Below are 15,826 nucleotides of genomic sequence, written 5' to 3' on the forward strand. Positions count from 1 at the left end.
TTCTCCAGCAATTCATGCTGATCTAGCAGCAGCTCCAGGTTTGATTGGCTGCAGGATCTGTCATTCTACCTTCCCTCCTACAGTTGCAGGCTGTCCACCTTTAGTTCCTTGGCTTTTGTGTTCTCTGCTGGTGGGCAGTTGTTGGTTTTTACAGTCATCTAGTATTATAAAAATCCAAAAAAGGCCCATAAAGTCCATAAAAGATTATTAATCCTAGAAGATCATTCACCTCTTATATCTCCCATTTGCTTTATGCCCAGGCTTTCCCATTCTTAGCCCACTGGTACTGAGAAAAATATCTTCCCTTTAGTTTTTTAAAAAAATCTTTATGTTACAACATATGAATGTTGTTATTTGTTTCGGAACTGAACTAACCTTCTTCTTAGCTAAATACTTTCTGTGAAACTACAGAAGGCTGTAGGAATGAAAGGACAACTGTTGGCTATTGGTTTCCTTACCGTGGCATCAGAGCCACAGTGGTGTCATAAGGAAAAGAAAAAAGAAATGAAAGGGTTCTGTGTTAAAGGAGATAATGGGAGGGCAGAGGAGTGGAACATGAAGGCATCTATGTGAGCAGGCATCGAGAAACCAAGGGAAAAGCAGGGGACTAGTAAAATGGGAATAGTCCCTCAAAGGAAAGGAAAGACACTAGCAGAATGGTCCAGCAAGCCGTTGAGCCCTGCCTTCCTTAAGCAGATGGGAAGGACAAGAAGTAGGGGAAAGACCAATCAGTTTGAAGTCTGGATTGAGCACCAGTCCTATTCTGTTATCAATTTACTGCAGTCTGGACTGAAATTTCTGAAAAAGACAAGCAACTTAGATTGCTGTGTGAAATTTGCTTTCTCTTTCTCCTTCTCTTCCCTTTTCTATAGCAATAGAAACAAACTGAAGTCATATGTTCATGTAGTTGGTTAAATTATCCATGAAACCAAGTATCTGTAGTTAGTTCTGCTTTGCTCCATCACTCTTAAGCCATAATGTGGTACAATATGATGTATAAAGTGGTTAATTGTGTCCCAGTAGGTATAAAAATTGACTACACTTCTTTTAGGAGGACTTTATTTATTTGCCTGCTTCTAATTAATCCATTACAACATCGAAACCCAATTCTTGGGGTAGAATAAGTGTTTTACATAGAAAAAGTGTTAACGTTTTAGATTCATCGAAGTCTTTCGGCCTTGATTACTTTTAAAAATCTTTCAAGACTTGGACTTAAAAAAAATTCTTTAACGTGGATTTTCAGTGAAGTGGTAGATAATGATTAGAAGGAAGCAATGGAAAAATTCAGTAAATGAGATTGATTTGTTTTTTTCATAAACAGAAAAAATACCGTCAGCCTCCAGACACTATTAAATTTACACAAATTGAAGATCATCCCACTGTGGTTCAGGCTAAAATCAACCAAGCCCAGCGGAGTGATGTAAGTATGGGTGATGTCTGTATGTTTGTTAACATTTGGAGTAACTGTATTATAAACTTGCTGCAGGTCATAGAACCCTTAAAAGATTAAGGTTTCTTGATCAAACGTAACCTATACTTCTAAATTGAAACCAAACCTGTAATTTGGAATTGTAATAAATTATAATGTTTGTTTTTTGGTTTTGGATATCACACTGATTTGCACACTTGATTCCTCTTCAGGTACTTTATAAAGCCAAAAATGAAGAAGTAATTCACAATTATAACCTCCCGTCAGATGCGCCTCAATTTATCCAGGCAAAGGTTAACTCCTACAATATCAGTGATGTAAGTTTGCTTTGGACAATTTTTAAAATGGAACTTTAACTGCACATGTAGTTGGTGGACAATTGATGACTCAATAAATCCATTCTCTTTCAGACTTATTACAAACTGGGGTTGGAAGACCTGAAATTGAGGGGCTATGACCTGAGGAGTGATGCCATCCCCATTAGAGCAGCTAAAAGTGCCACAAAGGCTGCCAGTGATGTGAGTATGCCCATCATAAAGAGTGGTTTACTTGGGGGCAAAGGCAATTCCAAGTCCTTTTAGGACTTTACCCTCATCAAACTAAGAAAAAGCCCTTCCATGCTACATCACCTGCATTCTAGTGGACCGGTTTCTGAATTAAACCAATCCCGGAAAAGAGTGGTACTTTTCTGGAGTCACTCTGGCTAGTGAGATGTGTGACATATACATTTAATAAACAAACAAACAAACAAACAAACACACTAACAAATCTATTTGTAATGCATTTACTGATTTGTACAGTTTACCAGCCATCATTTCAACACCCTCAACATGTTTAACAGTGGCTGAGCCTCTATCAGGCAGCCATTTGGGAACAAGACTTTGACAACTCTTGCGTTAAGAATATCTTTTAACTTTTCGGTTTCATGGGACTTCATAGTGCAGAACTTGAACAGCACTGTGCCTTGTCTTTTTCAATTAGCTCACTACATCATTTGCATCTTTGTTATGGTCAATGCCTGGAATGCACTACCTGACTCTGTGGTTTCATCCCCAAACCCCCATAACTTTAACCTTAGACTGTCTACTGTTGACCTCACCCCATTCCTTAGAGGTCTGTAAGGGGCGTGTATAAGCGCACCAACGTGCCTACCATCCCTATCCTACTGTCCCCATTTATTCGTAACCATTTCCTGTATTCATAATTGTGTTTATACTTATATCTGTTATCTTATACATGCTTGACAAATAAAATAAAATAAATAAATAGCCTTTGCAGACGGGAATGCCTTCCTATCTATAACTTGCCAGGCCCCAATACTGATTCATTTCAGGAGCCTTTCCAACCTTTAACTTTTCATGAGTCTCTTTCCGAGCTGGTAACTCCTCCAATAGTTTATATTTATTATTTTTCATGAATAGCTTCAATTATTTCTCTTCTCTCCCCTCCACTTTATTCTGTTTTATAATCATAGTAAGCTGCTTCAGATATTTAACTAGTGGTGTTCAAATACTTTTGATTACTAATATATCAGTGCAATAGTTTAGTTTCTTGGTTTGCTTTACCTTTTTCAGGCTGTAACATTTGTATTATCTTACTGTACCTCGATCACAGTTGCAAATTCTGTAACAGTGCTACAGTTCTTAAAATCTGAGAATTGCGATTTAAGATAAAAATGGAATAAGTTGAAATACATTGTTAATAATTAAAAGATAAGGGGAATTTTGAGAAAATAAATGAAAGAAAAGTCGGGGTTGCCTGGACACTATAGTGGAAAATAGAAAATTGAAAAGGGAGGAAGAAGGAGAGAGAGGAATGGGAAGAAAGGAAAGAGGGGAGGAAGGAAGGGAAATAAGAGTAGGAGAGAGGGTTAGAAAGGGAGAAAGAGAGGAAGAGAGGGAGAAAGGAGGGGAAGTAGAGAAGGAGTAGGAGAAGAGGGAAGAAGAAAGTAGAAAGGAAAGAAGGGAATGAGATGAAAGAGATTGAGAAGAAAGATTGCTGTACATTAAAAAAGATGAAGTGGAAGAAAGGCAACCCCGAACATGCATAAGTGCACTAGGATAAAGAATGAGTTATTAAAAAGTAAAAGAGAGTAAATATGAGTTAAAACAGAAAAATTAGAATTTGAGGTCGAATAAAGATGTTGTTTATACAAATAAGCATAGAAATTTTAAGACACGATCAAAAAATGAAAAAAGGAAATTTTGGCAAAAATTGTAACTGAGTAAAATGTATTTGAATATGATAAACTGTATAAGTTATGATATGGCCAATACTCTGTTCATAAAATATGCAGGTGAATGGGGGGGGGGAAATCAATAAAACTTGATTAAAAAAAAATCTGAGAATTGCCACTATAATCTCATAATCTTAACTTTGGATCAAATCCTACCATAGACAATGGGATATAAATGCCAAATGAAAGGGCATAGGGTGATGCTGGACTTTGATTCCATTTAATTCCCAGTGAATCAAGTGGGAATTATAATCAAATAAATTAACCACAACCAAATTTTCACATTGACTTAAATATTAGTTGATCCAATCCATTATTGTTACTTCTACTACTATCACTACTATCATCAGTATTAATAATATTATGCAATTGTTGCAATTATTGAGCGTACTGTGAACAGACTTGATCATGAAATGCCAATGGCATCTACAGAATTCTACTTACACAGGATTTAACACAATTCTGCAAATGCATGGGAGTTTTCACCAGTACGCCAAAAGCATACTTTATATGCTGTCACTTGTTGCAGTTCTTCTGGCACTATTAAATGCATGCATTCAATCTGGAAAGTAGACACTTTTCTGCTCATTTTGACTTTATTGTCTTTTTGTTTTCAGCATTGGTTTTTGTAGTATTGGTTATATGATGCTCATCAGGAAATAAATCTCCTTCTCAATCTTGTTTTGACAGTTTGAGTATAAGAGAGGCTATGAACAAGACAAAGGCAAACTGATTGGCTTCCAGAGCATTCAAGATGACCCCAAATTAGTCCATTATAGGAACGTGGCCAAGATGCAGTCAGAGCGGGACTACAAGAAAGGTTATGAGCAAAGCAAGACTAAATACAACATTCCACTTGATATGGTGAATGTTGTAGCTGCTAAGAAAGCCCAAGAAATTGTCAGCGATACCAATTACAAGAATCTCCTGCACAATTATACGTTATTGCCAGATGATATTAGTGTGGAGCGAGCTAAAAACATGATGCAGATTCAGAGTGATGTAAGTCTACCGAGACATTTGTGTTCAGATAAATGTAATTTGAAAAGAAGTTTTTTAAACTAATCAGTTCTTCCCTCCCTCCCTCCCTCCCTCCCTCCCTCCCTCCCTCCCTCCCTCCCTCCTTCCTTCCTTCCTTCCTTTTTTTCTTTTTTTCTTTCTTCAGAATCTTTATAAGACAGATTTTAATAGCTGGATGAAAGGAATTGGGTGGATCCCAATTGGTTCCCTTGAAGCGGAGAAAGCAAGAAAAGCAGGAGACGCTCTAAACGAAAAGAAGTACCGACAGCATCCAGACACTATTAAATTTACCAGTATTGTGGATTCTCCCGTCATGGTCCAGGCTAAGCAGAATGCACTTCAGCTCAGTGATGTGAGTAAAGCTTTGGAAAGATAGGTGAAATGCCAAGTCTTATGGAGTTGGAGAGTCTTCTAAATCCAATGAATGAATGAATGAAATTAAAGAAATTGAACCTTGTATTTAATAATTATGCAAAAGTGGCTAGCAATTTTTCCCTTTTCTATTCTATTTATTTTCATCTTGCATGTTAATATTTGCTTTATGAAGAGTGTAAAAGAATGTCCTATTTAGGAAGGGTATGGGGTTGTGCATGTGGGTTTCTTTTGTATCATTGTTGACTCCTGGCAAATTGATTTTAAATTTTTCAGAAAGAGTTTATCATTATTTTCTTTCTAACCTCAAAGACAATGACTGGCCCATAGTTATCCAACTTTGTGCCTCCAATGGAATTAGAACTCCCAGCCCCTCAATTTCTAGCCTTGATTATTAATCACTACAGCAAACTTTTTCTATCTTTGCCTTTCTCCCCCAATACACTATGGAGTTCACCATGTCTGCAAAATATCTGCTCACAATACTAAGGGATTCAGAACTTATCTGCTCCTTCCACATTTTCAAAAACCGCCTTCATATCACTATGTCAGATCCCAAAGTCTGTGCATTCTTCCCTTGGCATGATAAAGTACCAGCCAAGTTACTTGGATAACCAAAGGCTTATAATATCAAATGAGTCTACTGGAAAAATATATACTAAAACAGAGTTCAGGGTATTATTGATGGTACATTGTCCCCTGGAGATTTGATTGGCACCGGTTTTCATGATTTTTCAGAAAGTCCTGAAGATAAGGTTGTGTTCCAGATATAGGTTTCATCATTAGTTGGACCTGTGAAGGTTTCATTCAATTTATGGTAGATAGGTGTTTTTGTTTTAACTCCAGTTGCCATTTGTTCTTTATGCTGTGTTATTATATTACGTTTGTAAATGTTCTTAGTTAGCTAGCTCAGAGTCACGATGGTAAGATGGGCAGCCACATAAATTGAATAAATGAATAACAATCCTAAGGTATTTTGTTTTTAAACAAAATAGGCCTGGATGTAATACCTGAAAATGTTCTTGTAGAAGAAAAAATTACAGATTACATTTGTATTGTCACTTAAAAAAAAAAAAATCAGTGTAACAGCTTTAACAACATAATTAGAAAGCAAGAGTAAATATCTCATAATTTTTCCACTAAATTCGGTATTGCTGTGACTAATTTTAATAGCTAAATAATAGATTTGTATTCTATTAATAGTATTTTGAAATAATTTATTTTTAGTTATTGAATAAGCATTAAGTATAAGCATATACTCAAGTGCTTGAGGCTGAGATTGTAGCTCTAATAGTAATAGACAGAGTCATTTGTTTGAGACTGAAGGACATTAGGTGTTTCCTCTTTAAAAGTTTAGTTTTCTTACATCTAATTTTTTCAGATATCTTTGTTCTGCTAATAAACCTACCAGGATCTGGTGGGTTTTCCAATGATCTGGAAGTTGTTGACTGATTAATTATAATTGTTATAATTATAATTGTTAGTTGATTCAACTTAGCTACCTTACAGCAACATTTTTTTAATGACAAATAAGTACACATGGAAATGTAGTAACTGATTCTAAGGACAATTGTTATAACCTGTTCCAATGGCCATTCTTTTCTCCCATGGAAAGAAGTACAACTGCTTTCAGTGGCTCCTAAGTAAGTGTGCATAGGCTGCAGTCTTATGCACTAAAGTAATATGTAAATTCAACTGTTGAGTTAAGAAACATCAGGATATATTATTGTCTTGTTTCCTTGATTTTCAGATTTTATACAAATCCTCTGGGGAAGAAATGAAGCATACATATAATTTGCCTGCAGATGCCCCTCAGTTTATCCAGGCCAAATATAACGCAACTAATATCAGTGATGTAAGTGACTATTCAAAGGCTGTGCATAATTTATACTGTGGTAAATAATGGAGAGTTTTATAATAAATATTATTCTGATATTCTGAAAATCAAATAGTCAACATAATTTGGCATGCGATATATCATTGTTTATCACTTGATGCTGTGCATGATATAAGTAATTTTCTTTTTTTCCTTTTGGGAGAAGGGAAACAAGAAATGGAGGGGTCAAACATTGACTGTCATATCAATAGAGGCTGTGCTGACATGACTAGCCATGGTTTGAAACCTGTTAGATCAAGCATAATCCAGAAAAGCTAACTGAAAGTCAGAAAGTCCAGATAATTGCATTGTATGGACTATTGGATTCTAAGTTAATCAACAGTAATGACTTAAAATGACTTGTTAAATCAGTAAGATGCTCTTTTTTCCAGAATTATTATAAATATGGCTATCAGGAACTCATCGCCAAAAGACCCAATGTACTGGGTGATGCCATTCCAATTACTCATGCCAAGGCCTCAAGAAACATTGCTAGTGACGTAAGTAATCCTTACTAAATTCTCTTTATATACTATCAGAATGATGAAAGTTGCTATTAGCTTGCTATGTAAACGATTAAAGTATTTTCTCACAAATTATCTTCTCTATTTTAGACCATTCTATCCTTACTGTAGGCTCAAAGGTTTTGTTGGCAAAATATCTTGCCACTCTCATTCTGTTGCTTTAGCCTCCTTCTTCACTACTGAAGACAGGTGCGAACCTGTCATTGTTTTGTCTAGTGGAAATGATGTGGCTGCTTATTCAAGAGATAAAAATTACTGGAAAAAAATGGGAGCAGGTTATTGCACAACATAGATAGAATTAAATATTATGCCATATACTTTATCCCATTTCCAGCAGTTTGGAAATCTGTATGTATTCTTTTGCACAGACTATAATAGTAACTTTCAGAAATTCATGATTATAATCCAGGCATAATTATGCCTGTACACAGGCCTAATTTTACTTTTTCTACTCTAGGAGAATGTTTTTTTGAAGGACTCCTGTCATGTCCATGTCAATGATTCACCTAAAATTATTTTTCTCCATTACTAACATAAAAATGAGTACTGAATTGCCAATTAATCCAGACACTTTTCTTAGCTGCTTGTATACCAAGTCTCACTATCCAGGCCTAACTAATCTCTCTCTTTGTCTCTCTGACTGGACCTTTAGTACAAATACAAAGAAGCTTATCAAAAGACTAAAGGAAAACAGGTTGGTTTCCGAAACTTGCAAGACGCTCCTATGCTTGTCCATTCTATGAATGTGGCCAAGATGCAGTCTGAGCGTGAGTACAAGAAGGATTATGAGAAAAGCAAGACATGCTATCACACACCAGTGGAGATGGTCAGTATCCAAGCTGCCAAGCAGGCTCAGGATGTAGCCTCCAATGTCAATTACAAACATCCGATCCATCACTATACCTACCTGCCAGATGCTATGAATGTGGAGCTGGCCAAGAACAGGATGCAAATCCAAAGTGATGTAAGTAGGGCAATATTTAAAAGGTCACAATTGCCTAGAGACAACACAGCATAGTTTATCTAGCAAGCAATGGTATTTTTTTTTTCTAGAATCATTTCTAAGAATACATTATTTTTGAAAATATTTATTTTTTAACCACAGGGTCAGATTAATCATTCTTAAAGATGCTGAAGTCATTAAAATGGCTTTTTGAGCTACCAAAGAAGGAAGGGGAGGTGTGGGAATATGACAGTTCCTTGAATTCTTAATTATCTCTAATTCCCAGAGGAACTACTGCTTAATTTTGCAAGGGAAATCTATCTGCACTGATGATGCACTCCATTTTTTTCAGATAACTTCATCAGTGTGATAAATGGCTATTTTTTTAGAGCCACATTTGACAAAACAATTGGGACCCTCATTTAAAGAGGTAGAGATAGCAGTTGAGAATGTTAGAGTCATTCATGTAAACTGCTCTTTGTTGGGAGTTAAAGCATTCTACACCTGCAAATGATCAGTGAAGCAACTTTAGGAATTATAACAGAAAGATTTAATTTAATTTAATTTAATTGATTTAATTGCAGGAAATTTACAAACAGGCAAATACTTGGTATCTAGCTAGCTATATCTCTTCAAGAGGAGAATCACATTGCATGTGCCCTGTATCTCTCTCTCTCTCTGTGTCTGTCTCTCTCTGTGTGTGTACATGCGCATGCATGCTCCTGGGAAGATGAAAGTGACATCAGATTAGCAAATAGATCATCATTTCTTAACTCTGTGAATTCTTTAATCTGTTAATTCTTAACTCTCTATCTATACTCTCCTGCACCTTTATGGTCATCAGGTCATGGAGAGACTGAAGATTTGGATTTACATCTCCAACACTTCTCATTTGGCCAAGCTTCCCCTAAAATAAGACATCCCCTGATAATAAGTCCAATAGGGCTTTTGAGCGCTAAAATAAGCCCCCCACTGAAAATAAGCCCCCCTGAAAATATTTAAATGCATGCGTAGCCAGTCCTCACCCCTGGTTAGGGTTAGGGAGACAGAGCTGGCAATCAGGTAAGACAGCAAGAGAAGCTCATCTTGCTCCACGCACCCCAAAGTAATAAGACATCCCCAAAAATAAGGCCAAGCACTTATTTTGTGGTTCAAAAAAATATAAGACAGGGTCTTATTTTCGGGGAAACACGGTAGTACCATTCTGTATTTGAGATCTCTCTTCCAGTGTCAGCTTTATACTCTTTTTTTTGCTTCACTTGCCATTTTCCCCCTTAACTTTTGGTATGTGAACACCAAGTTGGAAGTGATACACAAATTAATTAATACCCTTTGTGCCAATGTAACAATTTTCACAGGAAAGCACACCTGAACCCCATTTTGGGGTTTGAGTTGGAATTCATATATAAAAATAAATTGTTGCCTTGAGCGTTGCCAAAGAAATGTTTGCATGAATTTCACTTTGTGCTCTCCTTTCCCTTTCGAAAGAGATGCTTTGTCCCTGTCTGATTGTGATAGATTTTGCTTGAATGTGTATACCCATTTCCATTACAGTATTTTCGTGCTCAGTAGATTTGCCTTCCAAACTCAGAGATAAATGGAATGCTAAATTGGATGCTAATGTTGGCTGAAAAACAATACTCATTTTCCCAAGAGCTTTTGCCTCAGTCTAAAAGAAATAAATATTGTTTTATGATTATGTATATAGCTAGTATTTATGTAGAGTGACAAAAAACAAAGGAAGTCCATCTTGGAAGAAAGTTATGGAAATACTATTATCAGATAGCCAGAAAGTGCAGGATTTTGTCTCTCACTTTGCCTACCTATGCAGACCTTATGTTACAATAAAGACATTCAAATGTTTAACTTAGGCAATATAAATGCATCCCATTGGGGTGCCAATGCTTGTCTTGGGAACTACTGTATGTACTCCTTGATCCTTTGAAGGGCTTTCCCCATGCTTCCAGAGCTTTGAGTCTCCTTTTGGTTTTCCTCAGGTTGCTTACAAAGATGACTACAACAACTGGTTAAGAGGTGTGGGGTGGAGCCCCTTGGGCTCCCTGGATATGGAAAAAGTTAGAAAAGCTGGCGAGGCAATATCTGAATCCAAATATCGCCAGCACCCAGACAAACTCAAATTTACAAGTTTGATGGATGCTATACCGATGGTTTTGGCTCAACATAATACCAAACAGCTGAGTGATGTAAGTTCAACCCAAAGGACGTCATTTCCATCTTTTAAGTTATTGTCTTAAAAGTGCTATGGAATTCTAAAATATTTATAAGCAGTCTTGGGCTGGTTCAAAGTTTTGTACTTTATCTAAGAAATTCCTGCAGAGGCTCTTCCATGAAACTTTCAAGAATTTTGCAAATCCCTAGCTATACAGGCCTAAATTGGATTTATTATCCTATGTGCTCTGGGTACAAGTTTCCATTCTAAAGGAGGCTTTTCAATCCTTTAAAATATGTTGGGATTATGGTTTCCAGAATTTCCAGACTGTATTGCATTTGACCATAGTGGTTATGAATTTTGGGAGTTATGGTCCAAAAATACCTGGAAGATACTAGTTTGGGCAACATAATTTTAAATTAAAACTTGGACTTGCTGCATAAATTGTTTTTTCTTTCAGATAAACTATAAGATAGAAGGTGAGAAAGTGAAGCACACGTATCATTTGGATCCAGATGTACCTGCGTTTATTCAAGCAAAAGTCAATGCCTACAATATAAGTGATGTAAGTACTTGGCAATTTCTTTGTTATTTAAATGAATACATAAACTGATGTAAGACCTTCATCTTTAGAAAACCAAAATTGGTGATTCATTTTATTCTTGGGTTTTCCATTTCATTTTTTTTAAGCCACTTGTAGGAAAAAGACTAGGATTTTGTTCACTAGAATGGATGTAAATTATCTTAATTCTAATTGGAACTCTCAAGTTAAAAAAAAAACCCTTTCATGTTAACATAAGAATATTCATGGATCTTCACTGCTAGAACTTAATTAGAGGCTTTAAGAAAAGTGATTTCTTCTCTTTAAGAATGTCTACAAAGCAGACTGGAAGAGGCGGCTTGCTGAAGGCTATGACCTGAAAGCAGATGCTATTCCTATTGTGGCCGCGAAATCTTCACGCAACATTGCCAGTGATGTAAGTTAATCCTAATAAAATCTTTTAAGGGGCTTTCAAAAAACAAAAAACAGCAGGGTTTGGAAGAAAAGGTCTTGGAGAAGTACAGGTAGCACATGAAAACAATAACAACAAGGGAGAATGTAGTTTTCTAGTTTGGTGTACAATAACTGAATGCAGTTGTGACATTTTTAACCACAACAAGAAGAAGAACAGTGGGAAAGAGGTGATAGCCAGAAAATAATCAAAGCAAGGGTAGGAATAAATACCCAGCATTGAGATACTCTCTATCACAGGATAGTTTAAGTTAACTTGATACTACTCATTTTGCAATGGCTTAAACCTCTTTGTTTTGATTTTCCCTAGTACAAATACAAGGAATCCTATGAGAAAGAAAAAGGAAAGCAAATTGGCTTCCGTAGCCTGCAAGATGATCCTAAATTGGTTCATTATATGAATGTGGCAAAACTACAATCAGAACGTGAATATAAAAAAGGCTATGAAAGCGGCAAAACTAAATATAACTTGCCTCTAGATCTATTCAGTGTAGTGGCCGCTAAGAAAGCCCAAGAAGTTGTGACTGACACAAACTACAGACAACCTCTGCACAGTTACACTCTTCTTCCTGATGCCATGAGTATGGAATTGTCAAGAAACAGGATGCAGATTCAGAGTGATGTACGTAATTATTAACACTGTTGTGCCTAAGATTACGGAGGCTAATTAATGGCTTGGAGAAGGCCAGGACAGCTTTTTAAAAATATAATTAATACAATTTAGATACAGTTGATTAACATGACATAAGAATGTGTTTATTTCCAGACAGGTTCCAGTCTGTTTACTGGAAGTGTAAAGTTTTTCATATGGCCACAATTAACTGTGGGACGAATGGATTTTAATAAATTACAGAGGCATTTAATACTGGAAGAATGTGAAATGCATCACATTCTTATTGGAAGTTCCCTTACGTAGACTTAGATAGTTGGATCCCACTTCATTCTGCTTCCACTAGAATGGAACTCTGCTGAAAACTGTCCTGCCAGTAAAAGGGAAAAGAACTTTGGCCAGTCTTGTTCCACTGGCCTTTCAGTATATCACCCTTCGATCTTTTCATGCACGGAGAGGAAGTAATCCTACATTTGGAAAAACTAGCAAAAGATCAATTAAAAAAATGATCAAAAGACTGCCACTGCTGGATGTTTCAATATTTATATATGTTTTCATACGTTCGTGAATAAATGTTAGAAATAAGTTTTAGAAGTCATAAACAGTGGGAATAGACTTCACTTTCAGAATAATGAACATATCAATTTGCAATGTCCTCCTTGAACTGGAGAGAAGATTTTCTCTGCGGTTTTGGTCAAAAGCTACCGTTTCAGTGAGCATTTTGATGGAATGAAGAATGAAGCTTGCTCTTTAGGCCATGCTACAACTACAATTATTTTGGGATCTTATGAACACTAAAATAAGACAATTTAATTCATATCAAGTTATTTCTTCTCCCTGCTCCCCAACCCCTCCCCAGAATCTTTACAAAACTGACTTTAATACCTGGCTGAAGGGACTAGGCTGGGTGCCAATTCAATCTCTGGAGGCTGAAAATGCAAAGAATGCCACTCAAATTCTCAGCGAAAACAAATATCGTCAGCATCCAGACAAACTGAAGTATACCATTGACATGGATGCCATGGAACAGGTGTTGGCTAAACAAAATGCACAAACCATGGATAAGGTAAGGAAAAACAAAATCTCCTAGGAACATCAAATTAGGATTCAGGGACTATAGTCAAATGACCCAGTAAAGATGTACTTCATTCTTAGTAAAAAGCATTTATTGGAAGTTCTACTGCTTCAATGGCTCATTAATTTTAGTCATGGCTTATTGAATGAATAATTAGCCAATAATAAAGGAAAGTAGTTCTTCACACAGTGCATATTCATAAATTTGCTATCATAAGGTGTGGTAATGAGATCTGTCTCTGGTAATTGTTCAAGATGACTAAATATCAAATTAAATTAGATGTTACCTGCATGGAGAGTGATTATGGTCTTTGTGGCTTGCGTTTTAATTTTCTTGAAGGTTCTGGATGATGGTAAACTGGATTAAAAGGAGTTTTGAGCCAAACAGGGATCAATAAGCTATGTGCACAAAACAAGAATCAATATGGCTTTTTAAGAACCATTTTAAAAAAACCAGATGGAAAACAAGCCAACCTGCTTGAAAGAAGAGCCTGCATAATTCATGAATTACGCTGAGAAATTTCTCTATAAATAGGGCTATATCTTGATTTACTGTATTGTTTTGAATATGGCTTCTTTCTAATATTACTTGTTGTAAAACCCATATGTCCTGGGTTTTCTTTTGAGCTCAGATCTGCCTCTGGCAGCTTGGCAATGAATAAATAGAATAAAAGGTCAATTGAAAGGGGGGGAAAAGTCTTCTTAATTCTTGTCATATTAATTGTAAAAAAACTGGATCCTCTAAGATACAGTAGGTAAATTACTAAAATAGATATATTAAAATAACCATATAGAAGAAAATGACGTGACTATTTGTTGTAGTAAGTGGTAATACTACGGAGACACAATCTGAAATAGCAATAGTGTCCATATTACAATTTATTCAGAAATTCAACGAACGGTTAGGATTGAATTATTTTTTTAAAAAATCTAATATTTATATTCCATTGTTTTGAGTTTGTATAGCCCCTTTGTGAAATCAAGAAATTAAGCATTGAATTAATATTTAGTAGGTTTTTTTTAAAAAAAGAAAATATTGCATATTTTTAGTTTAGGAAGCAAAAACAATGATAAAATGTTTATCATTAGAGATTTAGTTTTGCCTAGTGAGACAGGGTGTCTTAATGGTACAAAACGTGCAAGCAAATAACTTGGCAACATGCAACAATGTGATTTGTTTAAACTTTTTATTTTAATTTCAGAGGCTGTATATAGAAAAATGGAACAAAGAGAAGACTGACATTCACATAATGCCTGATACACCAGAAATACTCCTCTCCAGAGCCAACCAAATCATCATGAGTGATGTAAGCTAACTATTCGACTGGACCAGCATATCATTATATTATTATGGGTCATACTTTTGGCTTAATTCTGAATGATATCCATCATTCTATTTTTTTCCTTGAAAAAAAAAAATTCTAAACATCTGCCTGTGTTTCCTTCTGTTATGGAACAGAAAATATATAGGTCTGGCTGGGAAGAGGAGAAGAAAAAAGGCTGTGATCTACGGTCAGATGCTCTGTCCATAAAAGCAGCTAAAGCTTCCAGGGATATTGCAAGTGATGTAAGTTTAATTTTTATATTGCCTTATTATTGGAAAACATATTCTTAGTCTGATCATTTCATTTGCTCCCTGGTATCTACATGTATACAATTATATTAGTCTGAATTATTTATGTTTCCTGAAGCATGAATTTGCTCTGGCAAATGTATGGAATTTGTTTCCTAAAAATTTTAAGGTTTTGTGGATATCTTGTTACTTTCTCAAACATGCTCCTGCAGGAATATATTTAGTATATTTTATCTATCATCTGTCAAGTCTCTCTCTCTCTCTCCCTCACCCCTCCTCCCTCCCTCCCTCCCTCCCTCCCTCACTCTCTCTCTCTCTCTTTCCCTTCCTCTCTCTCTCTCTAGATAAGTGCCCTTCTATTCTTGCCAGTAAACAATTATATCCCAGTATAGTTCTTTTTTTATTGCTTCATTAACTCTGTCCTTGTCAACAAGCCTTTTATGATCTCCAGGGAATTTACCAGAGGGAAATATTGAAAGATAATTGGTACAAACTTCTATCTTGCTAGTGGATAAAGATAGCATTTATTCCATTCCCCCCAAATATTAGGCTTTAATGTAAACCATGAGTTAGATTGTAGCCTAATCAATATTATTGATTTGAAAAGGCTTAATGCCATTTAATTCTATTAAAAGATTAATTATTGCTATATTACACCAAACTTATGGTGACTTAGGTGATTTCCAGATGGCAATGCAGATCTGCTTATATTTAATTTGGGTGTCCATCGGGCGTGCAGTCATCCAGGGATGGTGGCTGGATGTTGAGAGTGGATAAAGGAGTCGCTGTATAAGTTGTGTGATGATTAATCACCATCACAAGTTTATAAAACTCTTATCTTTTACTCTATTTACACAGGGCAGTGGTTTATTGTGCAAAACTGGAGCGGGTGGGATGTAGGCAAGCACTGTTTGGCTATCTGTGCTCATCTATTATCAAGAAGAGCACATTCTGATTGGGTGTTGTTTTTTTGTTTTGCCAGTTGAA

General features: G+C 36.0%; 1 protein-coding gene across 21 annotated transcripts in view; it reads left to right on the forward strand.

Moving 5' to 3' along the window:
- Positions 1–15,826, forward strand: part of NEB (nebulin) — a 210,280-nt gene that overhangs the window by 47,918 nt on the left and 146,536 nt on the right. For all 21 annotated transcript variants that reach the window (XM_070944263.1, XM_070942819.1, XM_070943071.1 and 18 more), the window contains exons 44-58: positions 1,322–1,420; positions 1,642–1,746; positions 1,840–1,947; positions 4,356–4,667; positions 4,831–5,037; positions 6,808–6,912; positions 7,326–7,433; positions 8,110–8,421; positions 10,398–10,604; positions 11,031–11,135; positions 11,440–11,547; positions 11,893–12,204; positions 13,052–13,258; positions 14,469–14,573; positions 14,726–14,833. In XM_070944263.1, coding sequence (XP_070800364.1) covers positions 1,322–1,420; positions 1,642–1,746; positions 1,840–1,947; positions 4,356–4,667; positions 4,831–5,037; positions 6,808–6,912; positions 7,326–7,433; positions 8,110–8,421; positions 10,398–10,604; positions 11,031–11,135; positions 11,440–11,547; positions 11,893–12,204; positions 13,052–13,258; positions 14,469–14,573; positions 14,726–14,833 — 2,508 coding nt within the window. The remainder of the gene's footprint in view (positions 1–1,321; positions 1,421–1,641; positions 1,747–1,839; positions 1,948–4,355; positions 4,668–4,830; positions 5,038–6,807; positions 6,913–7,325; positions 7,434–8,109; positions 8,422–10,397; positions 10,605–11,030; positions 11,136–11,439; positions 11,548–11,892; positions 12,205–13,051; positions 13,259–14,468; positions 14,574–14,725; positions 14,834–15,826) is intronic.

The sequence above is a fragment of the Pituophis catenifer genome, unplaced genomic scaffold, assembly GCF_029215685.1.
Source record: "Pituophis catenifer annectens isolate HBS135680 unplaced genomic scaffold, rPitCat1.0.hap2 SCAF_1, whole genome shotgun sequence".
Lineage (NCBI taxonomy): Eukaryota > Metazoa > Chordata > Lepidosauria > Squamata > Colubridae > Pituophis > Pituophis catenifer.